The sequence below is a fragment of the Centropristis striata genome, chromosome 5, assembly GCF_030273125.1.
Source record: "Centropristis striata isolate RG_2023a ecotype Rhode Island chromosome 5, C.striata_1.0, whole genome shotgun sequence".
In the NCBI taxonomy this organism is placed as follows: domain Eukaryota; kingdom Metazoa; phylum Chordata; class Actinopteri; order Perciformes; family Serranidae; genus Centropristis; species Centropristis striata.
In genome coordinates this window covers 27,426,818-27,453,015 of record NC_081521.1, presented here as the reverse complement: position 1 = coordinate 27,453,015, position 26,198 = coordinate 27,426,818, and the positions used below count along the sequence as shown (strand labels likewise).

Sequence of the window (26,198 nt, the reverse complement as noted above, 5' to 3'; positions counted from 1 at the left end):
AGTCGTGTGTGCCTTAACTTGAACAAACAAAATACTTGCACACCATATGCTTCACTTTTCTTTCATAAGAGACGAGCCCTTGGCTGGAAAGACTGACATGATTGAAATGAATAATTGAAGACACAATACTGAGCATTTTTTTGTTGCATTTAACACTGAATCGAGTGTCTCCAGGTTATGTGGCATGGTCACATCTGTCCCTCTACATTTCTTTTTCTTTTAGTCAGTTTTTCTCAGTATAGGTCTGTCTGTCTCTGTCTGTCTGACTTTCCATCTGCAGGCATCTGTGAGTGCCAGCAGAAGGCATTAATCATTTAAAGCAACTCATTATAAATTCCTGCGCCTGAACTTCTGGGCTTGCAGCTGCACTCTGTGTGTGTGTGTTTATGTTTGCATATGCATGTACGCATGCATGTATGTGTGTCAAATTGAACTGACTAAAGCATGCATCTCGCTGTTTGGATGTTTAGTTAAGTGCGCGTGTTTCAGAGTGTGTGTGCGTTCATGTATTGATGCAGATGTGTAGAATATGTGTGTGCGTGTGTTTCCAGGTGTGTGCCGTTTGCCTGGAGCCTCTGGGCTGCTCTGCTCTCATGGTTAATGCATGCAGAGAGAGAATCCTCATCCCTCCAGTTTTCTCCCCCTTCTTCCTACCCCGTACCACCCTACTTCCCCTGAATAGACCTGATCCTCGGCATACATGCAGAAAGATAACTCCCATTTCTGCTGCGCTCCTCAGAAGACGAGTCAGAGAAGCACAGACAGAGTGAGAGATAAGGTGAGAGAGAAAGGGCAGGAAGATAAGAGGTGAGAAAAAAAGAGAGAGGAAGAAGTGATAAGGAGACGGGGGCATATATTAAAGGTAAGGTGAAGAGAGGGAGTGAAAGGAGGTACAACAAAGGGGGGAAAAGCCTTCTCTTAGAGAAACTCCCTCAGATATCTGATCAGCAATTACAATGACATACTAAGTTAGGATGACCGTGTGAGTACTATTCTATTCTCATTCTGTTTCTCACATGTAAGGTAAAAAAAGTGCAAAATAGAAACAAAAGGTCTCAGCAAGGATACAATTCCTACCGACAACTACATGGATTTTAGAGAGAGTTTGGCTTGTCCAGGGCCTTATTTTTGCCTAAAGTTTCAAGCTTGGATTGGGCTCAGTCTGGAATATTTTCAGGATAATTATTTCTCCCTCTTTCTCTCTTCAACTCGACAAGGTTTGACAATAATCTTCATCAGAATGTTTTGCAAGTGCATTATGGGAATAGCCATAACAGGCAGGTTCAGTTGGCTCACATCTGGAAGGTACAGGCCAGGTTCGGATCCTGGTTTTCAGGCCAATCCAATCAACACAACTGACCATATCTGAGGTGGGAGAACGATGCGATTGTCTGTATGATTTTGATGTCAATACAGTCACAGATCACATGATAAAAATCCATTTTATCTCATGTTCAAATTGTTTTGTCGCTATTCAAACCAAAATCAGTCATTCTTTAAGAATAAATTATTTTTCAAGTACTTTAAAATGCACGCTGTGACATATTTCAGCATGATTTTACTTGCACTCATTTGGACCAGCAGTCAGGCTTTGTTTTCTCGCTCTATTTCTGTCTCTCCTGTAGCTTTCTCTGGCAGCCGAGCTTAGCTTTAACCAGTGCCAGGATAGAGAGGCAGAATAGGAACACACACACACACACACACACACACACACACACACACACACACACACACACACACACACACACACACACACACACACAGATGCACACACACACACACACACATACATAGGGCAGCTATCACTATGATACTGCTTGGCTATATTAAGAGATAATCCTGAACTGGCCATCCAGTGACACACCGACACCATTTCCCATAACCCCATATCTGCTATTTTGTGGGAAATGTATTCCACTTCAGTGAAAGGCACCGCATGCATGTAGATTGCTGTAATGTTTTCCCTCGCTGCCGCTACATATTCACAAGCAGAAAAACATGCCATTTGGCAGCTGCTTCTCTCCAAAACCTCCAAAAGTGTCAGATTTAACTCAAAACGCAGCAAAAGAAATTGTGGGAAACAAAGGAAGTGTGTTTGAATCCAGCTTCTGTTAAATCTGTTTTAAATCATAGGCATTTCGTCATCATAACCAATGGTTACTATATCAACTTTTTAAATACAGTCTATGGATAATGTAAAAAACATGAGCAATGACAATCTGCTGTTGTTTAGATTCACTTGTTTAGCAGCTTTTTTTTCCTGGAAACAGGAGCAGAATGTAATCATTTCTAGGAATTGCCATTCATATACATAATACCTCGAAACGACAGACTCATTCACTCGGCAGGAGTACAAAGAGTGAGTCATGTGAAGACAGAAAAAGAAAGAAACGTTCTCATTGAGTTTACATGTGTTGTGTTGTACCTGGTTTACTGTACAAGCATGTTTGTTTCTGTGTTTGTGAGTAGCACGTGTCCCCTGGTGACCCTCATAATGTTGTTGCCATCACAATCACTCCCTGAAGATTTCTCCGCCTTGATGTCCCAACATGCCCACAGAGCTTCCCACATGAAAACATACAGCAACACACATCCTTACACACATTATTAGATACAGTGACCTTCACAGAGTGTGTCCCAGTTTCTGTGGTGACAGTCGTGTTCGCCGGTCAAGGTGTGAAAACTATTAACTGCCGGGAGTGAGACAAGTAGAGGAACAGTATAAGGGTGTCGGGAAGGAATGACAAGAGAAAAAATAAGAGGAAATAGGATACACAGAGAAAGCTGAGAGTGAGACTTGGGAGGACAGAGGGGAAATAGAAGAATGTCAAGTGGAGTGGAGATATTTTAAAAAGCTCTTGTGTGTGACTAATTGGGCAGAACAGAGCAGCAACATGGGCAGGGTTAGAGGTGTAATTCCTACTGGGACCAAAGTCAGAAAGAGTCTAGGAAAGATCCTGTGTCCTACAAAATCGTGTAAAGATTTAAAGTTAGGTCATCCACCGCTGATTCTGTCAGTAACTGACACTGTAGAACATCTTAATGAAATGACCTGTTGGCCCGTCATGAAATCTTGTACAATACTGTTAGACAAATGACAAAGATTGTGACGATATATGAACTGTGTTAACACAGTTTTTATTAATACAGTTTTATTAACACAGTTTCATTTTATTTATTTATTTACTTTGTCAATCTTAATCAACCTATGGAGGATGTGAAAAGACTAAATGAAAAAAAGAATACCTAACATAGTGAAAATGGTTGGGAAGAGTTTTGAGATTTCTTATTTTTATACGTTTTTGCTCACAAGGACTGAGCCTCTACCAGGTGTGCCACCGGAGACGCACCACATGCATTATTTATACAGTGTATGCTTGCCACTTATCTGACGTCACACACTAACCTCGCGACAACTGCCACCTACAGTACCTGTAGTAGGCTACTGCGGGTGGCAGTTACTGCGAGGCTATAGTGACAGAGCTCAGATTGGGAATGTTTTTGGGGTTTTTTACTTTGTTTTTCTCAGTATGGTGAAATTAGCTAGCTAGCTAAATTGTCAATCAAAAATAAAATCTAAATAAAAAAATCTAAATCAAAATTACTTTATTTATCCCCCACTAAATGAGTAAAAATTAACAGCTTAATCCTTTATCGACTCTTTTCACAAAATAGGAAAGTGCATTGCTATGGCCAGATGACAAACACCTTTGTTTTGCTCATTATCTGTAACAAGTGTAGCATGGTGGCATGGAAGAAACAGTAAGCTAACTAGCTAGCTAACTAGCCAGCCACTAAATTAGTACAAATTTTACAGCTTAATCCTTTATCAACTCTTATCACAGCATAGGAAATTACATTATCATTTTTTAGATGATTAACAGCTTTGTTTGGCTCATTATCTATAACAAGTGTAGCTTAAAAGCATGGTGGAATTGGCAACTAACTAGCTCACTACCTAGCCAGCCACTAAATGAGTGAAACCGAAACAACTTCATGCCTTATCCACTCTTTTCACAGAGTAAGAAAGCACATTTAATTAATAATAATTAATAATATTTAATTAGCTTGTGTCGAGGTAATAAGTACATTTCAGAGTTTGCAGCTAAAAGTTACATCAACCCCAACATATAGTTCACACAATACCACAGAATCAAATAGCATTGCATGGCAGTTTGGTGAACTTTGCTGCTGCTTGGTGCGTTTTTAACATAAGTACTTCAGCTTTCTCATGATTTTAGCGATTCCTCTCAAAACAATTGGGCTAGACAGGAGCAGAATTGTTAAGAGTAAATCAAAGTATAGCTAGAGCAAATCCAGATTCTTTTAATTAGCTAATCAATTAAAACTGCATGATACATTCACCACTCTGAAGAAAAGAGGTAAGGGAGTTCAAGATTAGAAATTAAAGAAATATGGTAGTAAAGAGCTGAACCGGTGTGGCCTGTTCAAGATGGAAAAATGAAGATGGATCAACTTTGTGGTGATGCCAAAGTTGCAAAGTTTTTTGTTGGTAAATAGCCTAATTTATCACTTTTAACTAACTAACCAACCAACTGGATGTTTTGTGGAGCTGTTCTCGGTCACTGCAGAACATAGACACATCGGTTGTAGTTGTGGTGAGGAAGAATCCTCAGAGACAATCTACTGCTTTACAGAAATTGGAAGTCCATATAAATTGTGCATTGTACATGCATCCTGTCATTCACTAATACAACATGTTTCCTGAGAATGTGCGTCAGTGCCTACATGTGGGAATTTACATACAGCATACACACATTTTAAGATTTGTTCGTATTCTGTATTCTGTGTATGTGTCTCCATATGTGTGTGAATTAGTGTGTGTGTGTGTGTGTGCATCTCTTCTGAGCTGTCAGTGCATCTGGAGGCTTTCAAATAGGATTTCTGCCGCTTGGCAGAGGTTTATGCCGACGCTGGGGCTTTTGATTCGCTGCTCACTCAGACAGTCATGCATGACAGACTGCTTCCTCTACCGCAGAGAAGGAGCGAAGGAAGGGGGGGGGGGGGACACACAAACTGAAGACGAGCAGATGGAGAAAATGAGAGGCAGACAGAAAGGAGGAGGAGGAGGAGGAATAAAAGGTAAAGGGTGTTAGAAGAGAGGAGGACGGAAGAAATATGGACCCAAAATGGAGAGAATGAGGGAAGAGTGACGGGCAGAAAGAAAAAATAGGTGTGCTGTGTAGTTTAGAAAGGAGGGGATATTTCTAACAGTGCTTGGAAAATGCTTTACCCACATTTCAGCAAAGTTTGAAGGTGATTACTTTCACCACTTTAAATGAAACTTAATTGCATGTCAGGATTCTGGCAATCGCTTTAAATTCTCACTGGCAGCGACAAGCCGCTAATGACTAATACAAGTTATTTGCAACTGCTTTTTCTAGTCTGCCGTGTGATTTCACCTAAGTCAGTGTTTCTGCATCTCAATTAGGATTACTGTTATTGGTAGAAAGCTTCCAGATGGTTCAAACTGTGAAAGAGTTTGCCAAAAATAATTTGCAGTGGAACAGACAATCTCTTTTTGGAACTGTAATACATTTGGCTCGGTTTCAGCTGGGGGAGATATCCTAGGGCTATTGAGTTAGGACTTCCTCAGGAGCCATTTAGTTGGTAACTTATAATATGATAATCACACTTTTGTGGAAAATCTTGTCCAAATAAAACCACTGTAAAGGATTTATTTAATTAGTTTTAAAGGGAAAGATTGTGGTGTGGTAATACTGATGAACTGAACACATCCTGCTTTGTGTTTCTGTATTTGTGTACTCAAAGGCGTTTTATATAAAAATAAGTTTGTTCTGAAACATTACAAAAAGAGTTGGACAGCAGAAAAAAAGCGAGAGACAATGGAGCTGTGATGAGCTGACACCCAGCCACTATATTTATCTTAGCTCTAGGTGCCGTCTGAATTATGATCATTATCCTCCGTCTGTGGTGATGAAAATATATCCTCTCATTTAGGTCAAGGCGGTCGAGTCCGTCATTACGCAGAATATTGTCCTTTTTTTTGGTTCTTATTAGCGACCACTTACATTTCCCGGTAGGGGAAACTGCCATGAGGATGATAAATATATTACGTCGTAAGCGTGAAACTGAGTTAATCACCACAGTGTCATTCCTGTAACCTGTATCATTACCATTATTACCATTATTATTATTATCATGGGTAGGAGTGCTATCAGGAATAGAACTGCCAGCACTGAGGCCACACAAGCTTTCAGATGGGTGCACTCATATTTTGTACTTTTGAATTAGATATAGAGAGTAAATAAATGTTGCAGCAGAACTTTTGATGTTTTTTCATGTTTCTTTTTATTTTATTTTATTTGAAGAAAAGATTGTTTTATTGTAGATTACTTCTTGGTTGGAGCATGGATGGTAATCAACTATAGCTTTTGAGGAGCTTTCAGCCACATCTCACAGACTTCATCAATGCATAGAACTGGCTCAGATGTCATCATACGACCTAAATTAGAAATGACACAATCAGCTGTTATCACATGACAAACATTCCTCACACAGGTGACATGATGACACCTGAGCACGTTCTATTTACTGATGAAGGCTGCAAAATGTGGTTGATAACTCCAAAGTAAGTGGAACTTTAGTTATTATTATTTTGACACACTTTTTTGGGCTATTTTTGCCTTCATGGGATTGCACGTTACATACAATATCCTGAAATGGGCTAGATTCTAATATTTTATACTCTATTTTCTGGTATTTTTTTGTTTTTTCTATCAGTTTTTAGACATCCTCAAACCCCTCAGTGATTATGCTTTCATTTTTATGAAAAAAATAACCTGAAACTTTATTTCCTTAATGCTTACAGATAAAGGTATTCTAATGAATGGTTTGTATGATATCTTGCAAAATTAAAACATTCTACTAAACACTGTGAAATGGTCACACGATTGCCGTCATAAGTATATTTGATGAAACTACATGGTAAATTTTAGGCACCAAAACGACTTGGTAAAGATTAGGTGAAAAATCAGGGTAAAAATAATTACTACTTCATAACTACTGGATGCGGTTGTGTATGTCATGTATGTGACACAAAAGGTGACATAGACTGTGATGTAATCACATGTGGAAGTGAATTTACAAGACTTAAAGATTTAAGTTCTGTTAGTTTGATCCATTAACCTAAATGGGCTGTCAAACCTTCTACATCACCTCACTTCCCCCTTCGATTACTACGACCACTAAAGGCTGCCGCCTGACAACAAATCAGAACTTCCTTGCTCGCAATTATGTGGGTTTTCTACGAATTTCAGTGCATTATTTTTTCGTATGTATGCCTTCAAATGGTGGATGAGAACAGGCTGCACATGAAGTCTATAAATGTGTGCATAGGGCAGCAAAGAACATGTTAAGTTCCGTGTGTGTGTGTGTGTGTGTGTGTGTGTGTGTGTGTGTGACCTACAACTGTGCGGTTTAATTAGCCGTGCTAAAGTAAGGCAATAGCTCCAATGTGAAATGGACTGGAATGTTCTCCATGTTCGACGTGAGCAATGGTGATAACGTACTGATATCCTCGGTCAAACCACCATCAATCTGTCTATTTGTGTACCTGCCTATTACCTCTGAACCCCTTTCTGAACCTTGTTTCATCACTTTGTCCCTCTTTTTTTCAGCCTTCTTCTTCTTCTTTTGTCTCCCACTTCCTCTCTCTCACTGTTACTGTCTCTGTCAGTGTCTCTACTGTGTTGTCACACTTTAGCCCCTTCTCTTTCTGTTTCTTCCATATTTATTCACACATAATATGAGAAGTCACAGTGCAATTCAAAGGGTGAGATACTGCACGGGACTGTGACAAATAGGGCAGAACTGAGAAAAATTCTACAAATAATATAATAATGTCATCCCCATCTCCCAGAAAGAGAGTTTGCATAGTAATAATTTAGAACAGAACTTGTTTTGAAAGAAATGTAACACTGTCTGTATGTTTTTCCTTCATCAACTGAATAAGAACATGTTTTTTTAATACATTTACATTTTGCTCCCTTTACTGCACATTAACTAATAAAATGGTGACAATGGAACACAATTAAGTCTCTCTCACACACACACACTCACATCAATAGAGTGTGTTACAGGCAGGAACTCACATTTTTAAGGAGGGAACAGAAAAGCACAATCTGCAGATTTCTTTGGAAACCAATTAATCCAACACACACACACACACACACACTCACACACATTTCTATTAGCAGCTCTACTTGCACGCTGAGTCTAAAATTAGTATACAGTCTGTTGAACAACAAACAGGCTACAGGGAGGAAGAGTTGCTGCCAGAAGGCTTAGATGACAAACAGCTGAGAGACAATAGAGATATGGATGCAGGTAGAACGACTCAATAAAGAAATATCATCAAAAATTCATAAACCTTTACTATAAGTAATTAAAATACTAATTAAAACTAAAACACAAAGTGAATAAAAATGAGATTTTTTCTTCTTCTTTGTGTTTGTAATGAGTAAATACTAAGTATATGTTAAAGTGGAAGATATAACATTAGCAAAGATATATTGCCATAGTGAATTCAAGACCTTGTGATAGTTATTCACAATTGTTTCTTTGTTAATTTGCTGTCATTAGACACACTGAACTCATGTTTCCATTACCGCTACGCCATCAACTGAAGGCACTTTGGATAAAAGCTTGCATTACATTTCCCTCAATAATGGATTATAAAGTCACTTTTATCAAGATATTTGCTTTAAGGTTTCACACTTCTGTGTGTTGCACTGGAGGTATGTTCACTAAAAAAATAAAAACACAAGGACATTTATAGTTTACAGGCATTTTGGACAATTCTTAGGTATTACTTAACCAATATTTTGTCTGTGTGCCTTTGAATAACTTTTTTCTAGTTTTAGACTACATTTAAGCACTATATTTTTGAGGAGCATGAACATGACCATTTAAATGTCCCTTGATAAATGAAAATAAGGGTTTTTATTTTTAAAAAAAACAATTTTATATTTCTTGAAGTAAGAAGATATTGTAAAAAATAATTGTTTTGGTATTGTTTTGGCACTATTAAAATATTAAAATCAAACTTACTGAACTCATGTTGCAGTTCATGATTGGACCAAAGTACAACACTGAACTGCTAATGAGAGCGCTGAACTGCTTCCTTTGCCTTTACCATGAAACACATGGCCATCCTTTGCAAAAGATCTCCAACCCAAAAGAAATAATAGACCATTTGTCAACACCACCCATGACGACCAACAATTTCTCAATCCTAAATGATAGAAGAGGTTGTGTGTCAGTACCACAAGTTACGACATATGTACATATCGCGCCTCACGTTTCACGGCTCACAGTATAGCGGAGTGTTCTAAAAACAGCACACACGTCGCACACTCGTGGTTGTAAAAAAGAATGCAGTTTTTCTTGATTTACGTTATGAAACCATTGGCCTAGGTTTAGGGCAACAAACTTCCTGGTAAGGCGTTTTAAAAAACAGTTTAAACAGTAAATAAATGTACGTAAATGCCAGAAGTGAAGTAGTTACGAGGATCATGTGACTACCACAAGTTAATTAAAAAACGTAAGTTATGTTAAAAAACCTAAGTTATGTTAAAAAAACGTAAGTTATGTTAAAAAACGTAAGTTATGTTAAAAAACGTAAGTTTTGTTAAAAAACGTGATTCACGTAACTCACGTAAACAACGTAACTTAAGTTAAACATGATTTGCTTTTGTTTTCACACGGGATGCAAACCCCGCTCTCCAGGTTAAATTCCGCAAATTTGTTCAACCTATCCCCAGCCGAACGCGGGAATCTGCCTTTTAAACTTTGTTTGGCTGTCTATCACTACTCCGTCAGTATGGCAGTGGACGTATTACAGCGGACGGTGAAATACGTAAATATAGTAGTTATAAAAAAAGGCTGCAGTTTCAATGAATTTAGGCCATTAAAACTCAGCATCGCCAGCAAGATGGTGGTGGAAGACAGCCTAAAGCATAAATATGTCGTATTTTGCTGCCTGTACAAACACCTTATATTGACATTTTTGCAGGGAGACCAGTCTCTCCTTTGCTGTACCAATGAATAATGTACAGTACAATTTCAAACTAAATTCAATCGATTGGTTTTACTTTAAACATGTTGTTCTGGTGTCAGAAAAATGTTTTATTATTGCATCAATATAACCTTGGATTGAAGCAAAGGGTAAGAACTGAAGCAAGTTAGTATGTTGACCTTCCAATATGTGCTTCTATATAAGAGGAAAAATATTAGTGTCTATTTATTTATTCATATTGGTTAACATTAGTTTCTGTTGTAACAAAATGTTGTCCATGTCTTAGTTTACTAAGGCTTGGATGAACCACTTATTATTTCAGTCTGCTACTTTGGAATCAGTAATTCTCTGCAAGTGAGGGTGAAGGTGAGCAAATGGTTTCTGGTTGAGCTCCAGCTGTGAGCGGGTGACTGTAGAGTGGGTGATGTTATTGAACAGCTGCGGTGCACAAAACACTGAAAGGCCACAGTTTATTGTCAAAATTGTTTTCACAACTCCAGAACATCTGGAAAAGGAGACAACCTGCAACCCAGCCAGACACCATTTACGCCCAGCATTCAGATATGAGCCACCACAGAGAGGATTTCAGCATTTTCCCCAGGTGTACTTTTTCCGAGGATTGAATAACTCATATAAATGAGTTGCAAATACATGGTGTGTGGGTGTTTCAATATCCCTCATCCATATTCATAAGAGCTGCAACACTCAGGGTTTATCCTTTTAGGGTGCTAAACTGACAATGCCAGCAGACACCACACATCACACGCAGAAACATCAAATGAAAAGCGGTTCATCTGGTTCATTCCAAGATGCTACTTATCTGTTTTAAAACCCAAAATGCTACCTGTAATTTAGCAGGAGATACATTTCTAAAACATGGATGATTCTATTCTCAAAAGTGGAAGTATTTTTGAAGCAAAACCACTCAACACTTTGACTGCTAATTTGCTGTGTATTGATGATGGAAATGATCTTGTAAGAACATATTCTTTTGATAAACACTTCAGAATAAAAACGATGATAACAACTAGACCACGTTAGGTCTTCTGTGAGGCTGTACTTTACAATAAACCAGGTTCAACATTTAGCATTTGCAATACACACAAAGTTTAACTGAGGGTTTAATGAGATTTAATCATAAACCAAAGTTTGAACAAATTCAGATTTTGATCTGATAATGGTGTAGATTAAACATTATTGAGGGGATCACCAAAGTTATGGAGATTCATCAACTGGGAAAAATGAATGTTTGTACAAAATTTCATAGCAATATTTCAAATAGATTCTGAGATATTTTACAGGATACACAGTCATGGAAAAAAATATTAGACCATTGTTTTCTTCAATTTCTTGTTCATTTTAATTCCTGGTACAACTAAAGGAACATTTGTTTGGACAAACATTATCATAACAACAAAAATAGCTCATAAGAGTTTAATTTAAGAGCTGATATCTAGCCATTTTCCATGGATTTCTTGTTATTTTTGTTGGTATCATTATATTTGTCCAAACAAATGTACCTTTAGTTGTACCACACAAAATGAACACACACACACACACACACACACACACGTATATATATATATATATATATATATATATATATATTAAAAGACAATAAAGATCCAAACCATCATTTCACTTTTATCAATGATTATTCTCAGTGTGCACCTACATGTGATTGTGCAACTATGAGGGGCCATATAGGCCATAATTTGTTCTTCCCTCTCATATACCCAAAAAATAGCTCTCACATTCACAATTTTACCTCTTTTTTGTGAATGTGAGTGGTAAAATTGTGAATGTGAGAGGTATTTTTAGTGAACGTGAGAGGGAAGTATGAATTATGGCCTATATGACCCCTCATAGTGCAACTATGCTCTCTTTTAAATAACAACAGGCTCTGCGACAGGTTATTAATTTTATCTGATGAGTTGTTGAACTCATATTCCTATATCAAACTATATTATTGTATTCTGTTTCCAGGATAGTGGCAGGATCGCCAAATCAACTTGATATAAACTGTTACATGGTACCTTTAAATTCTGTTTAACCTATTTAGAACCCATACTGACTTCTCAACTAAACTTATACACTAACTTATACTTATGTTGGATAAAACAACCTTGAAATATGCTAAGAGAGCGCCTTGCTGTCTCAAATTAACAGCGTTAACAGTGAATTGCTTACACATATTTTACTGCAGTTAGTGATCAGAGAAATGTAATAAAATATAGCCCTGTGTATTTCGGTGCAAACATATCCCACACATGAAGTCACACATAATCAGGTCACGGAGGTCAATCAGTACTCGAGAACCATGTTTCTTAAATGTCATCTTTACAGAATCAGATACATCAGCTATAGTTTCCATTTGATCCTCCTCTTTGGTCTGCTAATTGGTGTCACTCTGATTATCTGATTCAAAAGGCGTCAGAACACAACTAGATGCTGGCAGTGCTTATTAGGTTACCAGGACAGAGTGCCATCGGTAATATACAGTAATGATCTGTGATTCCAGACAGAACAGGGTGGTTGACCCTCAACACACAGGCATTTTTAATATCAAATTTTAAGCGACAAAATGGCTCATGCGGTTTTTTATCATATTTTATTGTAGTTTTTTAACCTCTTCTCAGGAGGTATCTATCCTTCAGTCAAGTCATTTAAACATGAAGGGGAAACATTAGGGGACTAGATGTGTTGTTTTTATGTTTGTTAAATAGTCATAATGAAAAAAAACTTGACCTGTTCATGAAAAATAATCTCTTTGGCTGGCCTGGCTAAGTCTGCTAAATGTTATCTGATGCAAATGGAATCAGAGCGTAGTAGAACGGATATGGAGCCTGACACTGCTTATTAGATTACGGGGATACGCAGTACATTGATTAGCTGTGATAATAATGGATAATGTTCAGTTTAAGTATTAATCCATAGCTGCAGACACAACAAGGCTTTTGCTCTAAAACATAGAGCCGAGGGAAAGGGATGTGTGAAGATAGTTTGTGGCTTTTAAACATTAGTTTAAATATTAATGTAGCATCTGAATCAGACAGTCGACTCTTTAACTAATCCGAACCGTAGCTTTAATGAAAATAAAAAAATAGACATTCCTTTACCACCATATGAATCCATTCCAAGAGCTACGAGATGGGAAAACAATAGCAAACATTAGCATCTGCGCTTTAGCAAATTAACAATAGTTAAGACAAGAAAAATAGCCACTAATATACATGACAGAAAAAAAAAATCAACTTTTACAACCCTTGTGCCCCTGTCAGCCAGGCACTCTAGAAGCTTTTTTGATAGTTTATATCAACTTTATATGAATTACGAAGCACTCATTATTATTTACCGTTCGTTTATCATTTTACCCTTTCCACCTTTTATTTCCTGTCACTACCTTTCAATATAAAAGCACCCGTTTCACACTGGAAGGCACCTTCTCAAAACAAAAGCATTACAACACAGAAAATATACAAACATGAAAAACAATCTATATAATACAAATACGCCGCAAAGAACCTTGCTGAAGGTCATTTACAATTAATACAATTAATGATGTTTTCACCCTAAGGAGGGTAGGAAGTCTAATGGACTTTACATCTTATATAAACATTTCCATAACATTTCAACCCAAAAGTCACCACTGTGAACATGAACTTGTCAAAATGGCGAGGTAGATATCCTTGGAATAAAACTAAATCCTAAAATTATGTGCAAGAGTTAACAGGGATTCTTCAAGTTAGAAGTAAATAAGCGTGTGCAGCATGCTGATGTGTATTAATCTCATACAGACGTAATGTTAACTGAATCACAGAGTAATAAGGTTTGCAGGGTGGTGCTGTTTATTAGATTGAGGGAACATTGATTAGCATGAACAATAATTCAGAAGATAGCGGATGTTAATAGGAATAGGGAGCTACTCCATAATTCATGGGAACACAAACAATGGCAGGACCAGTGTATTAATCTGTAGAAGATGGAGAGTCAACTGCAGCAGAGCTGTGTGTGCAAAGCACATTTGTGTGTCTTTCAAACTTGTGGATGAATTTATGTTTTGGGAAAATGTTTAATTATACAAGCATGAACCCAGTCAGTATATTTTTATGACTGCCGAAGGCCCCAAACAGACATTTTTTATTTTCACAAGGCAACCACCAAATCACCTGTTTTTATCCTAACCGTTCTTTTGCTTTGAAGTGCAAAACAACAGACTTCTGTACCTTGCTATTTTTTAAGCATAAAAAATGTACAGGCGCAGGAACTTGCTCTTGCTTTGATTAAGGGTGAGAGGTATTGAAAACAATTACAAAAAGCCACTTCAAGCTGCTAAAATGTGCTCCACATGCAAAACATTGGCCAATCAGATTTGGCTCATCTGAGTATTTCCACTTTTGACTTTTGGGAAAAAATATGCAAAGGTGCACCACATTTTTTTCTTACAAGTCAATCACAGCAAATGGTGCTTTTTCAAGAGGGGGACTTAAAAGACAGGTGCTAAAACTGAGTTTTTAATACAGAGGGGGAATACTGGTATATTCAGACAGACAGTATGAGAAAAATAATGTGTTTTTTAAACATTCAAGAACGTTCAAGAAGACATGTTCAAGCAGAAACCCCAAATGGACCCGAAAATAAGAATGATGTGTCCCCTGTAAAATTAAGAATTTTTCCCCTTCCTCAGATACAAAAAGAAACAGTTTTCTTATGTTTAGAATAAGGTGGTGGTTGGATTTTATGGTGTTGTGTTGCATTTCATGTTATGTTTTCCATTTTGCCCTACAGGAAATCCCTCTGGGTGCCGTCAATTAATTAACATCACAATTTATTGCACAGGCTTCTTGCATGAATTATGTTGAACCAAGTGGAGTTGACTGTGTGTGTGTGTGTGTGTGTGTGTGGGTGGGTGGGTGTGTGTTAATCTAACACAAGTGCAGTGCAAATCCCTAAATCAGAAGCTTATCAACTCCTCCCTCCTTCCACTTCATTAGCATTATCAACCATTATTAACCTGTAGTACTCACTCTTTCTCTCTCTCATACACACACACACACACACACACACAGGACCACATGCATGTGTACCTAAACAGAGATCAAAGCTTGGTCTTACAGATGATCCCACATGAGCCAGAGAGAAGCTGCTGCACTGTATATACAGTACGCTAATAAAGACCACAGTCAGTAAAACTGTCATGACATGCCGGGCTAAGAATTATTAAGACTTAATGTAAAATTGACTGTTAACTGTTAACTAATGTTTTCTGGACACTGATATCCTGCTTTACCTGCTTGGATTTTGTTTTCAAAACTTTTACAGGTAATAATACTGTCACCGAATAATTACCTCATACACATTTGCACTGAAGGTGAGAACATTTTTTGCTACACAGGTAACACAAGGAAGAAACTTAACCCTCAAAACCCCAAAACCCTAAAAGAATTATAGCATGTTGTATTCAAGCAAAGAATAAATAAAAAATGTACTAAATTTATCACAGCCAATATTAAAGCTAATCATTAAATTCTTCAACTCATTTAGAATTTTGTCAAAAATAAGGCATTTTCACTAACAAGATCTTGTGGAAAAACATTAAACTCTTTAGCACAACTTTGAAGCTATGAATGAGTCAGCTGAGAACAACCGCCATGTGTCAGAAATTCAGCAAACTGCAGGCGGTTTATACAAAGAATAAAGAGGACTAGAGAGACTGTAAGTAGAGGTTGTAAAAAAATGCAACAAGGGTAAATATACAATAAATAGTTCAATATGTATGGCATGTGGAAGCCCCCTTTTTTCCAATATTGGTAAGACTTGTGGGCACTTGGAAAATGTTGCATATAAATTAAATCAAATTTTTAAATTTGGTTAAATTAGACTAGATTTTGAAGGCATCAGTTTGTGGTGAATCTGCAAAATACTAATTAAATACTATACTATATTAAATTCTAATTATCAGTGCAGTATATCAATGTTGTTACCTCTAATAGTATGAGTCATTTACTATCGCTCAGCAGTGGATGCTAATTTGTTAGCATGGAGCATCAGGGTGAACGATGTATCAGGTACACATGGATGATTCTGGTGCCAATGTTCTCCCCCACAGAAGCAAATGAAAAATGAGACACAACAACACAACCGGAGTTGTTTGTTTAATCCAGCAGAGTGTTTATCGTGCTGTCTGCCAATGATATGCCCCTGGACCTGACATCAGTGGGAATCAATGGGTGCCAGCATGGCTAATATATCAGACGTGGCCTCGTGCTTCTGGTTGTGTTTTCTGTCTGAAGTCCTTCCTGTCTACCCAGAGAGGTTGAGATGTGATATTTGTCACCAGACTCTGACACCGGGACTGATAGTTTGAACCTGTCACCCAAGGCAAGCGTCAACCTCCTCTCAATCAAACTGGGCCTCTTAACCTCCTCTCTCCTCCCTGTCCCTCCATCCGTCGCTGAATAACTTAAGTCACATTAATCTGTCCTTTATTTTCTTTACTTCTTGCTCTATTTTCCCTTCATCTCTCTCTCTGAATGACAACACTGTTGTGTTTGGCATCCTGTCTTCACATCACACCTGTGAAGAGTACAATGAACTTCACACACACACACACACACACACACACACGCTGTCGCAACCCGTGTGTCTTGCCTCGGCGCATTAATGGAGATTCTGTCAATGCCTCAGGAAGGAATTACTGCCACTTGCTGAGCCCTTACACTCACTGTCTATCACAAATACACACAAAGAACTACAGTACAAAGTCAAACATGCACAACCAGACAGCTTCTATACTTTTTTCCCTGCAAATATTTACTTTTTAAACTACATACATAGACATAGTTAAACCTTGCTAGTATCACTTTTAGCATTTTTTTGCAGAAAGTAATATTAAGATTATGGGGGAAAATATTTGTTTCAATTTATTTCACCCAGTTTGAATGCTCTCTCTTTCTCTCTCTTTCTCTTTCTCTCTCTCTCTCTCTCTCTCTCTCTCTCTCTCTCTCTCTCTCTCTCTCTCTCTCTTTCTCTTTCTCTTCTCCCTCTCTCTCTCTCGCGCTCTCTTTCTTCCTGACCTCATTTATCTCCCTCGCCTCAAACCATCCCTCTCGCTTCTCCCATCACTTTCTCGTTCACTTCATTCACTCGCTTCAATTCAATCTCATTCAAGTCAAAAGTGCATTATTGGCACGAAAAACAAAAGGAGCTAAAGCCAAAGCAAAAACATCTCTAACTCTCTCCTCCCTCGGTGACTCCAGCAGGCCAGACAAAATCTTTACCCTGTCTATCTCTGCTGGGTCTGTTTCCAGACTTATGTGCAGAGAATAAACTTTATTTGTTTTCCTCTTGTTTATCACCTCAACCTACAGCATTAATCAACTGTGACTTCTTTCAGCCTACAGGATTAAATTATATTCATACCCAAATGCTCCGTCTCTCACTATAAATCAGCATTATTTTTGATTATTGATTCCCTTTATGCCGCCACCAGAAAACTACAACAATCTTCCCTTGTTGCATAGATCTACAGAAGATTTACACAAGTGAAGACAGCCGTGAGAAAAAAAGAAAAATGACAAACCATTCTACACACATACAGTTGAACATATATGTCTTTGCCAAACATGACCTACCTCAGTGAGGTGCGGGTTGGGGTTGAATCCACACTGGTTACAGACAGTGGCCTTACACTGGGTGCAGGTGTTGTAGTTGGGTACAGCCGGTGGGTTGGAAAGCTCTGTGGTGGTGCACACTGGGCACACTTTGCTGCTCGGCATTGGTGCGATCTGTGGCACCATGTAGGGTGAGGTGGGCGTCACGCCACGGTCAGGAGACACGGACGGAGACCGGCCTGTTCTGGAACCCGAACCGCTGAAGTCAACTTGGAGGTTGCGCCGGGATGCATGCTGACCAGGACTTGGCTGACCTCCGTGGCCTCCCATTCCTGACCCAGCTGGACCGTGACCCATCCCGTGGCCAGACCCTTGACTTTGACCCATCCCATGGCCAGACCCTTGACTTTGACCCATCCCGTGGCCAGACCCTTGACTTTGACCCATCCCGTGGCCAGACCCTTGACTTTGACCCATCCCGTGGCCAGACCCTGGGCCATGCCCCATGCTGTGCCCTTGGCTGGACTGCATATGTCGGGGGGAAGTCGGTGTATCGTGAGTGGCTAGGCGGTAGGGCTCGCCAGCTCTTGCTCCTATCCCACCTCCGCCCATTCCGACTCCCATCCCTCCTATTCCTCCTCCACCCATTCCTCCCATTCCACCACCTCCTATTCCTCCCATGCCCCCTCCCATTCCACCTCCTCCTATTCCTCCCATACCTCCTCCTCCCATTCCACCTCCTCCTATTCCTCCCATTCCTCCTCCACCCATTCCCCCCATTCCTCCTCCTGCATGGCCTCCTTGTTGCATGCCGGGCTTGGGGCTACCCATCGGACCCATGGGACCCCTGAAAAAGAGGGACAAAACAAAAGAAAAGAGTTAAGCATCAAATGAAATGACAAGTTTCTGGTAATTTCTAAAAAATGCAATACAACTTTTAATACTAGGTTTAAAAGCCCACACAATACGATTGAAGGTTAAACCTTCAAAACTTTAGGTAACGTTCAGAATGCAGGCAAATCTATTTTGTTTCTGAAATCAGATTTCTAAGACAGATTGTCATTAGATTTGTGTCCAGCCATCAACAACCTGTCTGCATGCGTTTGTGTGGTAACAATTGAACCATCAGTATTAAGGGATGGAAGTATGAGGTTCATCTTTTTTTCTCCAATTACGCTCAGTGAGGGCTATAGTGAGGTAGGTAGCTATACGTCTTTTGGCTGTTTTTGTATTTTTAGTAGTTTTAAACTTTCATTTCTCAAGTTACAGAAATTAAATATTCTTCTGTTGGTGATGTCTTTGTTTTTGTTCACTCACCTGCCCTCAACCCCGGTTTTAACTTCCTCAAATAAATCAAAGTCAAATAAATCATCTGCAATTAATCCTTTCTCACCCTGACCAGAAAACTACTTTCAAAACAGTTTGTCAGTGTTAATTTAAACTGTATATCACAAATTTATAGCTGAATGTAATTATTTTATTGATATTTCTTTCTGCTGCTAGAGAAGTGTAAATCTAATAAGCAGCATCAGCTGATGCCACCCCAGTCATAGATGAAAAAAATATCTTATTTTATTGAATGCATTATTAAATGAATGAGCACTATAGGAGATTTCAGCCTGGTAATTGTCACTGTATTCTAACAAATTCAATTATCTTCTCACTGCAAGAGAACCACCAGCAGAAGCAGCATTTTAAAAAAACAGCAAAATAATTACTGATTCATTCACTAGTAGCTCCTGAAAGCCATGAAAGGAGCTCCAAACATCCATGGGCATCAACAAATTAATATGGAAAATAACAGGCTGCCGCAAAACCCACCACACACACACATTCATACAAATTTCTTGTGTGTGTCAAAGGTGAGATGCACACATACACACACAGAGATAATTTTCATTGAGCGCACACCTCAAGCAGGAGACACAAACAAACACCTGAGGGGAAGCAAATCGTTACAGAACTCTGCCTGAGGACACTTCTATATTTTTAAAAGAAGGTGATGTTGACAGGGAAATATTCTACAAAGCTATCTTTCCTTTCTTTGTGCATGAGGTTATGAAAAATAAATATGAGTGACTCTTTTTGATAGAGTAATGCAATTAACACATGTATGTATGCTGACATAAGTGTCTACAACATTTCAGTCGAGATTTTTTTGCGAAAAATCAGAACGTATGAAACCTGCTGCTGTAAATTCACATCATCTTCTCTAGGAATATTTTAAACCCTAATCTCCTTTACTTACTGCCCTATACGAGTAATATTGTTGACCTTGCTGCCAACTTACCTGCCACTCTTAAACAGCTCTGAAATAACACTTGATGACTATAGTGAGATGGCAGAGTCACTCCTCTTGTGTACGCTATTTTTGGACCCTTTTAAAATTATCTAAAGAGCACGGTCTAAAGTACATGGCGTAAGTGCATTAAAGTGTCGCCAACTGAATTTTTGCTAGTTAAACGGTGCCTTACTGAGTGCAAAGTAAAGTATAAGGGGTTAAATTTAGTCTCCTAATTAATAGTGAGTTCAAGGCATAACATTAACCAATCAGAGTGGCATCTCCCATTCCCTTTAGTATGAAAATGGTGGATTCAGCAAATTGGAGAAGTGAGCGGAACTGTCCCATCAACTACACCATTTGACTGTGCATGTGTTGCTGCAAGTTCCTGTGTTTATAACTAGCATTGTGTGCATTGTGAACCTGCCTATGTAGGCACAACTCTCAAGCTTAATAATGGTGCCCTTTAAATTGCAGGAAAATACTGCACCTTTGACTTTAGACCAGGTATTTGTTGGTTAGGGGTGCAATTAGTTTCTATTGCCTCAAGATAGCAATGCGCCAACAATGCATCTGACTATTCTTTCCTGCTATTAAAGAGGTAATTTGCTGGTGCTTTCAATGGCTCATATGAGTATTTTAAAACTGCCTGATTAAGTTAAGAAAACCAAAAAATACCTTGTTAAGGAGAAGGATAGGAGGCAGTAGTTTTTTGTTTGAACGACACCAGTATTAACTTTTTTCGGAGACAGAATGCAAATTACGATCTCCAGTGTTAAAAGACACACATAGGCCACACTGATGACTATCTATTATTCTCTCTTCCATTCAGTTCTATTGCCTGCACTTTCAGTCATTGACCGAATGAGTCGAGGCTCACTGTATTGCCAACTTTAATGGTTAGTGCACACAGAAATTGGAAATGTTGATTTACTGAACTCCGGTGTCACAATGTTCCAGTCTGCCTCTCCTTTCACTGAAAGGTTTTCTTCTTGTGGACAGTCTGGCCGTGACAAAATCTCTCTCTCTACGTCTCTACTTTTTCTCTTTTTCTATTCTATTTATCTTTCTCCTTTGTAATCTTTCCCCCTATAAACTTTTCTTGTTCTCAATCACACACCCCTCTCTTTGCTCAATCACTCTTCTCTCTATTGCCTCTCTGTCTCTTATTTTCTATTAACTTTTCAGTCTGGACTCACCATGGCCTCGCTGCCCCAATGTCTTCTTTTTACCTTTGTTAAATCCTGCCTTTTCCAACATTTTTATTTCCACTCTTGAAAACAGAAGTGGACCGTGGGCAACAATGTTTGTCTTTCCAAAACCAAGTCTCCACTATATTCTTATATTTATTAATTTTATGAATGCCATTGGACAGAAATTGGTATTCAAATAGTTTGACACTATGTTTTATTTGGAAGGGATATTCAAACATATTTTTTGGCAATTTTTGACAGGCCTACTGTACACCACAAAGTTTGTACTGTCTCGCAAATAAGAGACTACACATCCTTCAGTCACAACCAAACACATTTTCAGACCATTTTCAGTGTGTGTGTGTGTGTGTGTGTGTGTGTGTGTGTGTGTGTGTGTATGAAGGGGAGAGGGAGAGGGGTGACTCAACAGAATCCTCAAAGCTTCCCTGATTCACCCAGCAGAGACATTGAAGACGACGGGATAAGCTGACAGGGAAACTGATGAGGGGAAAGGGGGTTAAAAGAGAAAATCAGAGGAAAACGAACATGAGCTACAGTACGATCGCAGAAAAATTAGTTTTATATTTTGCCAAAAATTATCCTGTTGGTATCCATCGATCAACACTTGCATCAGTTGTTTGTTCTGTTGCTATAGCAACCCCTACTGGCACAGTTTTACAGCAGTGATATTGTAACATCCACCCTTTTTCTGATATTTGTGACCAAAAAAATACTAACAGACACCTTTCATGTGCTCCCCAAATGCCCCTGTGGAAAAATGATATGTTTTTGTTGTGTTTTATTTGTTAATTTCACTTTTTGTTTACCATCAGTTTACTGTTGTCCAAACTGGCAACTATAGCTGTCTGTGGGTGATGTGTTGCTAATATACCATTTTAAGTAGCTATTCATTTATTGTAAATATTTTTGCTATTTTCACACATCTTTTGGGCAACAAATCCTCAAAACCATATGACCAGATAGGGCATTTGTTCCTACTCTCAAATACGACCAACGGAAGTGTTTTCAACATTAGTGCCTTTGCTACTAATGGTGCTTGTTTTAAAACACATTGTTAACATTGTAACATGAAAAGTACATGATTAGGCAGAATGAAAGACCGGACATAAATACCGGATTTAAGGTAGTCGTGTAGCTACATCAAGCGTGATTTCGATGTTATGTGGCTGCACATAACCTACGCATGGAAGTTCAAATAACAACGTTGTCTTTTGGTTTCACATGGGACACAAACACAGGTCCTGTGGGTCCAAGTCCTGTGTTTGTTTGAGCCGTCCACCACTCCTCACAGGCTAAGTGGACTTGTTGTTCTTTATACTTTGCTTCAGCCTTTGATTTTAAACCCTCACTTCAGCCATGCTGTTGTTCATAATAGCTCCAGCCATTAGAGAGTGCCATGGACTACAAAAGAAAATATGTTAAAAGGAAAAATTTAAGCTTTTCTACAAACAACACATGCAGATGTTTTGGGGGGAGGGGGACTACCTTTCTAGAAGCATGTTTATTTCGCGACATAGCATGTTAACCTATTTGCTTATTTAGGGCAGAGGATTTTGTCTCATAAATACTGCTATACATAGATTATTTCTGGTTAAATTTAAGAGTAGATAAAATGTTTCCGAATCTGATCTGATCAGCAGCCTGTATTTCAAGCAGAACCTGCACTGTGGGTGACTCTTTTGGCAGATATTGGATGTTATTTGGAAAATAATATTTAAAACATCAATATTTTTATCTCTAAAAATGATTGGCAGTTTAATTACAAGATTGTAGGCTTTGTCTTAAGGTGGTTCATATTGGTCTAATCCTAGTCAAAACTGTAAAATACCCCTTGAATATAGGGTCACTGTGATTAATAGGGCAGAGAGGACTATGAGGAAGAAATAGAAAATGAATAGAAACAAGAAAGAAAAGTATAAAGGCAATGGGAGATAAGAAAAGGATGTAACAATGAGAGTGCTGTGGATACCCGTTTTCAGGAAGACACCATCACTAATTGTTGTGAGAAACCGAGGCTGATGTAGGTGACAACCCAAACAATAGGAACAGTCCTTCTCTCTGTGTGTTTACACACTTTGCCACTGCGTTGCACTCGAGACATTTATCAGTGTCGCACCCGGCCTTTAATGACCCAACACACATGCTTGTTCAGTCAAAGTGATTTCACTCAGTCCCATTATAACCCTCCATTTACTGTCTGATTGTGGAAGAGAGGAATAAACGTTGCCTGCCAATCACACATAAGTGACAAAGACAAGGGCAGATGAATAGAGTGGGGAGGTGGCAGAGAGGGGGAAATGGGGTGAGGATGTCACATTGGCTTACCAGAGTCTCCGCAGTAAGAAATGGTTAACCTCAGTGAGACCTTTTCATACTCTGGAGTTTTAAATAATGTCTGAAAGAGGCTTCACTATGGTGGCCATTTTAAGGTCTATTGAATATCATAGAGAGCTATACTGTAGCTGATGGGTTGACCAGTTTTTAAACTATGGTTGATAAGATCAGTTCTTGTACTGACAAGGAAGAAGGAAGGGGGGAACTGCAGTCTGCAGCCTGACTGCAGTTTTGCCAGAGAATCCCCAGAGGAGGTGCTTTCAGTTGTTATTGATGTTAGACCTTAGTATTCTTCTCTTCCAGTTGATATGCAAGTAAACAGAGGTTTGGGTAGGATTTACCTGATCTTGTTCCCCCTAGCCGGTTGCATTCCTTATGTCACCTCTAGACCTGCAGCAAAACAAGTCTATTTAGGTTATTGGTGGACCCAAACGAAACATCTATTTCCTCCTCCTCCTCTTCCTCCATTCCTCCTCTGCATCCATTTCTCGTCCCCACTCTGGGCTGTTGACAGAATTGCTTTTGTACGGCCCATTTATTTCCATCTGCCTCCTCTCTCTTTCTCCTTTCTCTCCACCTCACCTCCCATTATTTTCTGTCCTCTCTTCGTCTCCTTTGCTCCCTGTTCTTTCAGTCCCTCTCTTCTCTTGCTGTCTCTCAGTTCTTTAGAGTTGTGCCAATGTAGTTTTAGGAGCACAGATTTTTAAATAATGTGAATAGAAAATGTTTCTTGAAAAAGTCAGCAGACTAGCTAGCTAGCAACAGGTAACTCAGCTTAGTTTGAATTTGTTTCGACAAGATAACAGTTTTGTTAGCATGTTAGCTGCTAAGACAGTCACTTTGCAAGTCTCAGAGTTTGTACCAACTCATATTCCCTCCATCATTTCTCTCCTGCCTCTCCTATATTGTTATCCCTTTCTTTCTTTCAAATGTTGTTGTGCTACAGATAGCACACGTGAGCTAGCTAACTAGCCTGAATAAAACAAAAATAACCAATATGAAAACAGAAAGGAATTCATTCTTGGAAAGCTAACAAGCTAACAACACAGAGTCAACTACTCTCTCAGACTCAGACAGGTTTATTGTCATTCAAACCACAGCATGGAAGAAGGAAATATAGTTTCCCAGATAACGTTACAGAGCTTGAAATTAAAAAGGAGAGCATTGAAAATGTACATATATAGTAACAGTTGGGCTAGCATGATGCTAACCAATAAGCCCACTCTTTTCTATCTGCTCTTCTACCGCCTCTTTTTTTCCTTTTCTGAACTCCTTTTTCATATATTTTTCATAATAGAGTGACACAGTGCAAATTAGCTAACAAGCATGAAGACAAAATGGTACTAAAACACAAGTTAAATGTTTTAACTTACTCTTGTACATGAAATTCATGTTCTTTGACGGTCAGCAGACTAGATTGCTATCTTCCATAGCCAACTCCAAAGATAGCGTTTGGCTAGCATGTTGTTGGTTTAACAGAGTCCTAGACTATCTGAAATCAGAACTTTTTTTCTCTTGTTTTATTATTTTTGGTGCAGGCGAAGTGAGCACGTATTGTTGCTTTCACAGTGGTTCAATTACTGTTAAAAACCAGTGTGAGGGTAAAATCCCTGAATGCTATTTCCTTCCTACCTTAAGCTGGTTGCAGGGGTGAGTCTTTTTCCTTTTTTTTTAGTGACCTTCCCTCTTCATCTCAGAACAGCAGAGTCACTCCTGAGCTCAGGCAGGAAACTCATCTTCTGCCTTCTGAACAAGTACATCAGGAGGTCATTTTCTGAATCATATCTATCTCCTCAGTTCTTCACTCTACAGTCAGAGGAATATTTTCAGGCTCTTGTATTTTCTTTTGTTGACTGCTTGTGAGATATTTACTGGATAGTAATGCAGTTGCTAATTAACTTTCAGATATCTGAATTATTATGTATACCTAAATGCTGATAGACGTTGCAGCCTATGGTCTTTTCTCCTCCTTGCTCCTCTATCAGATGATTCAACACAAAAAGCACCCCCTGCTAATGACTGTTACTATAGGCATGTGGTCTATTGCATGCACAAGAGGCAACATGTGAATTTAAGCACATGCATGCATACATTTTGCGTGTATTTTGATTGAAAAATTAATATTTATTGATCTTTGTCGGTTCTTGCGGCAGTACATTATACCAGTAAAACTAGCTTTATGAAAGTAGGAAACAGGAGCAGTAGAACTTGACAAAGAAATATTCACACATGCCCACACACACATATTCTCACTAGTGCTTGTCACTGTTTGAAGGAGAAGTGTGTGGGCAGCTCAGCAACCTAATTTCTGTGTGATAAGTTTACTCGATATTACACCACATTATGTATTTTTTTGTTTTGCCATAAATTCAAGAGAGCAGAAAAGAGAAGGAAAAGAGTCAGGTGTGTTTCATTCAGAAGCTGATATTGAGGAGCTGCAGGGCTTTTTATTTCTTCAATCAAACCAAAGACTACAGCAGGAGATTGCAATGATTTATGCTGCCAGAGAGGAAATAATCAATGAAATCAGACTCTTGTTGCTGTGAAAACCTCAGCTCTCTGTGGCACACTTTGACACATCTAAAATGATAATGTCCTCCTACCTTCTCCCTTCTGTTTGTTTTTCAATCTGAGAACGGAAAACAGCCTGAATATAACATCTAGTATCATACTCTTCATGACTCCTAAAAACTGAC

General features: G+C 38.7%; 1 protein-coding gene across 1 annotated transcript in view; it reads right to left on the bottom strand.

The window, feature by feature from the left end:
• The window catches only part of bsna (bassoon presynaptic cytomatrix protein a), a 145,683-nt gene extending 127,291 nt beyond the window's left edge, over positions 1–18,392 (bottom strand). The window contains exon 1 of the mRNA XM_059333869.1: positions 17,695–18,392. Coding sequence (XP_059189852.1) covers positions 17,695–18,390 — 696 coding nt within the window. The 5' untranslated portion in view covers positions 18,391–18,392. The remainder of the gene's footprint in view (positions 1–17,694) is intronic.
• Positions 18,393–26,198: the final 7,806 nt, after the last annotated feature.